General features: G+C 53.4%; 1 protein-coding gene across 1 annotated transcript in view; it reads left to right on the top strand.

Annotated features, from left to right (window-relative positions):
* The window catches only part of MAP2K3 (mitogen-activated protein kinase kinase 3), a 17228-nt gene that overhangs the window by 10511 nt on the left and 2403 nt on the right, over positions 1–4314 (top strand). Inside the window, exons 5-10 of the mRNA XM_010139341.1 lie at positions 153–266; positions 588–707; positions 1164–1280; positions 1405–1456; positions 2255–2382; positions 2992–3069. Of these exons, the coding sequence (XP_010137643.1) occupies positions 153–266; positions 588–707; positions 1164–1280; positions 1405–1456; positions 2255–2382; positions 2992–3069 (609 nt within the window). The remainder of the gene's footprint in view (positions 1–152; positions 267–587; positions 708–1163; positions 1281–1404; positions 1457–2254; positions 2383–2991; positions 3070–4314) is intronic.

Below are 4314 nucleotides of genomic sequence, written 5' to 3'. Positions count from 1 at the left end.
TTCATTATTGGTTGTTTTATTGGTTCATTATTGGTTGTTTTATTGGTTCATTATTGGTTGTTTTATTGGTTCATTATTGGTTGTTTTTTTGGTTCATTTTTTTTTTTTTTTTTTGTTTTTTTTTTGTTTTTTTTTTGTTTCTCTCCCTACAGAACTTCGAGGTGGAAGCCGATGACCTGGTGGCCATTTCAGAGCTGGGCCGTGGGGCCTATGGTGTGGTGGAGAAAGTCCGGCATGCGCAGAGCGGAACCATCATGGCCGTGAAGGTGAGGACAGCTGCTTGCTGAGGGAGGTAGAGATCAGGATGTGCAGCTCCAAGGGAGTGGAGATGCTCTGCTGAGCTCCCCTGGCCTGTCCAGGCTGCTGGCCTGATCCTGCATCCACTGCAGAGCTTGCCAGGGGGTTGTCAGTCATTAAGGTGCTGTCTGGAAGAGGGAATCTGGGCATCTCCTTGGTGATGCTGGCTGCAAAATAAGCATGAAACGCTTGCCCTGGCCTGCGAACTGCAGGTCCTCTGTGAGTCACACTGCGGGATAATGGTGTTACCCCACCTACACCAAACCCCTCTTCTCTCGTATTTGTCTCAGCGGATTCGAGCGACAGTGAACACTCAGGAGCAGAAGAGGTTGTTGATGGACCTGGACATCTCCATGAGGACAGTTGACTGCTTCTACACCGTCACCTTCTATGGAGCTCTCTTCCGTGAGGTACTGAGCCGCTGGCTGGCTGGTGGGCTGCGCGGCACCTGGGGCCCATGCAGCACTGCTGATGGCACTACTCTGTCCCAAACCACCTTTGCTTTCTTCAGCCCAGCTGGGCTGTTTGAGATGCTGCCATGAAGTCAAAGTCAAAGGCTTGCCTCCTTCAGGGCCTGTTCCCAACTTCCATGGCAGATGCCCAAGCATGTTGTCCACAGCCTGGACAGACTCTGGGGTAGACCTTCAAAGAGAGGCCATGGCAGGCAGTTTTGGTGGTACCTGGACATCTCTGCCCATCGCTGTCTAGTGTGGAGCCTGTGTGCTGGTAGTGTGGCCAACACTGGCTGTGCAGCAGGGACCTCGGCTTGCCCTGTGTGGAAGGGGTGGTGTCTGTCCCCACTGCTCCCTTCAGCTCCCGGGGATTTCCAGGGAATTCCCTCTTCACTGCTTTCTCTCTGCCCACAGGGCGATGTGTGGATCTGCATGGAGCTCATGGACACCTCCCTAGATAAATTCTACAAGAAAGTACTGGAGAAGAAGAAAACCATCCCTGAAGACATTTTGGGGAAAATGGCTGTGTCTGTGAGTGCCTCTGGGGTTCTTATGTGGTTGTGTCCATCCCCTGAGGCTGTAGCAGGTCCCTGTTGAGGCCCGCAGCGATGCTGGGTGTGACTAACGGGTACTCTTTCGCTCTGTTTGTCCCCAGATTGTACGAGCTCTGGAGCATCTGCACAGTAAACTGTCCGTAATCCATAGAGGTAGGTGCTGGATGGGGTTAGTCTGATGTGGCTGGAGACCCAGCCTTGACATAAGTTATGTGAGGACTCCTTTCCAGGAGGTGTGCGGTGTGTCCATCTGGGATGCCTGCACTGGGGTCTAATGGCACTTAGGACCATGGTGGACAGATCTAGATGCCCCAGGCTTGTTCCTGAGATGTATCTCTCACGCGTCTGCTCTCATGATGGTGTTCTCTTCCTCCTTTCGGGGTGAACAGTTGAATATAATAACTGAATTCCTCACTACCTGTATTTTTATGGGCATTTCTGCCTCTCTTTGAGTCCAGAGGTGCCTTGAAGGCAGCTCTTGGGGACAAAATCCTCAAAACTTCCTGGCTGGGAAGTTCTAGCAAGGTGCAAGCTGAAGAGATGTAACACCCAGGTCCTGCTCTTCATCCTGGTAGTGGTGGACAGATGATGATGGGCACGAGACAGCAGTCCTGAGAACTTGGAAGAGCTGGGCTTTAAGGCTCTATTGGGTGTGTAACCCTCTCCTAAGGAGCTGGTTGTTAACTTCTCTGCTCTTTATTTCAGCCTTTTGACCTCCCTCATTAGAGAGGAGGCCTGTTCTGCCTGGAGGACATGGTTATAGTTTTACCTGTGAACAGCTTTTATTGAAACGAGACTGGTGGGGTTTTGCCTCCCTTCCCTTGTGTTAGGGCCTGCCTGGTCTCCTGCCTAGTCCCTTCCCAGGTCAGCTGGGAGTTGTTCATCTTGTCTCAAGCTCTGCCATACCTCTGCAAAGGCCCAATCCACCCTCTTGTGTTCTCTCTCTCTTAGACGTGAAACCTTCCAACGTGCTGATCAACAAGGAGGGACACGTGAAAATGTGCGACTTTGGGATCAGCGGCTACTTGGTGGACTCTGTTGCGAAGACCATGGATGCTGGCTGCAAACCGTACATGGCTGTAAGTGTGCCTGGGGGGAACTGGAGCTGGTAGTCTTGACTTGGAAATCAGTCTTGGTTCCTGAGACAGAAACTGCTTCAGAGTGCTCTGGGCTTCCTGAGTCAGCAGAGTCCTCCAAGGACAGGATTACCCTCCCTGTAAGCCCTGCTGTGTGTGCTAATCCCGCAGCAGACTCTTCCTCTGCCACTTTCTGTTTGCAGAAGGGTAGAAGACTGGCTGGTGCTGGTTGTGGGGGTTGGAAGGGCCGCTCCTCCTGGGTAGAAAATGCTGAGGCTTTTCCTGGCAGGATCATTTCATTTCATCCTCAAGTCGGTATGAATTTCCCTTTGCCATCTGTGGCATGTGTGTGGGCTCATGCTCCTGGGGCAGGGACCGTGCTGCAGGAACAGCACAAGTCTCACTCAGGAGCTGGAGGAAAAAGTGCATGTGGGATGTGTGAGGAAGACGAGGCTTTCATCCGTGCTATATTGAATGTCGGACCCTGTCTCCATGGGGACATGAGCCAGGGGAATCCTCCCAACCTGGGTTTTGGAGCCGGTGGTTAGCTCTGTGGGGTTTGCACTCAGAAAACGAGGTAGAGTTCTAATCTCTTCCATTTTGTTGTTACAGCCAGAAAGAATAAACCCTGAGCTGAACCAGAAGGGCTACAACGTCAAGTCAGATGTCTGGAGCCTGGGAATCACAATGGTAACACCAAGGGCTGGGACTGGCACCCTGCAGCTGTGGGGTTGGGATGGGGTCTGTGCTGGTGGGGCTTTACCCCACCATGAGCAGTGGCAGCTGGTGGCTTCACCCCACCAAACAGGACTAAAACCAGAGCGTGGTAGCTCAGGGCGTGAGATCAGCTAACCAGGGCACAGGGTGGAGGTGCTGCCCTCTGCACACCGGGGTTCCTGGCCCCGGGGCAGGTGGCTGCGAGCCGGGGTGTGCAGCCAGTGTTGACACCTCTGTTGTGGCTCTTGCTGAGTTGGCTGGCAAGCTTGCCAGGAGATAATCAACCTTCTGCCCCTGCTCTTTCCTTCTCTCCCTTCTTGCATGTTCCTGCTGGATCCTGGGGGATACATAAAGGGAACACAAGGTTCCCTTGTACCCCTGCTTGGTTTCTCAGAGCTACTTGTGTAGAATGCCAGCTCCAAATAGCTCCCCTTAGCTCTGAACTGTGCTGCTGAGGACAGCAGACTCTCTGGGCAATCTCTGGATGATGGTGGGCTTAGCTGGGTACCGTTAATTGCTCTGCAGTTCCCAGTGCTCTGGATGGAGAGGTTTGGCGTGGAGCAGGGGTTGCTGCAGCAGGGTCACAGCCTTCCTGCCCATGCTCTTGTCCCGGGTTCGCAAAGCCTTGCAGGAGAACCAGAGTGAGTTAGCTGCAGCGAGGGATGCTGTGCGTGGTTTGCAGCAAGTCCGGCCTGCAGGGTGGCTCAGAACGGCGAACAGGAAGGGGAAATGCTTTCAGTTCCAAAATTGCAGCTGCTCAGGATGGTTTATCTACCTCCTGCAAGAAACGGATCTTGCAGAAAGCAGCTGAAATCTTCCGGCGCCAGTGAACAAAGGAAATCCCAGCTGTTGGCTCCAAGGGGATGCCGCCTGGGAAGGCGTCTCTGGCTTTCCAGGAGGCTGTCTCTCCGCGGGTCCGTTATTTTCAGGAATTTTTCCTGCACCCTCTTAGCCGTGGCCTTTGTTTTGGGCACTGCATCCCCACGTTCGCATGCGCCGTGCAGATCTCTTGGTAAATGTCCCCTCTTCCCCAGCTAGTTTGGTTGGCAGTGCCAAACCCCAGCCCCTCTCCTTGCTGTCCCCATGCCAGCGTGGAACAGAGCTGGAAGTGCAATCAGCTCTGGCTTTCCTCCTGAGGTACAGGAAGCTGTGGGGTGGGGAGTTTTGTGAATGACCAAATCTTTCAACCTTTCCAAAGCTGGATGGGAGAGGGGACCC

This window comes from Buceros rhinoceros, unplaced genomic scaffold (assembly GCF_000710305.1).
Source record: "Buceros rhinoceros silvestris isolate BGI_N320 unplaced genomic scaffold, ASM71030v1 scaffold36760, whole genome shotgun sequence".
NCBI classification, from domain to species: domain Eukaryota; kingdom Metazoa; phylum Chordata; class Aves; order Bucerotiformes; family Bucerotidae; genus Buceros; species Buceros rhinoceros.
The sequence above is the reverse complement of the archived record's forward strand: the minus strand, read 5'-3'. Positions and strand labels throughout refer to the sequence as shown.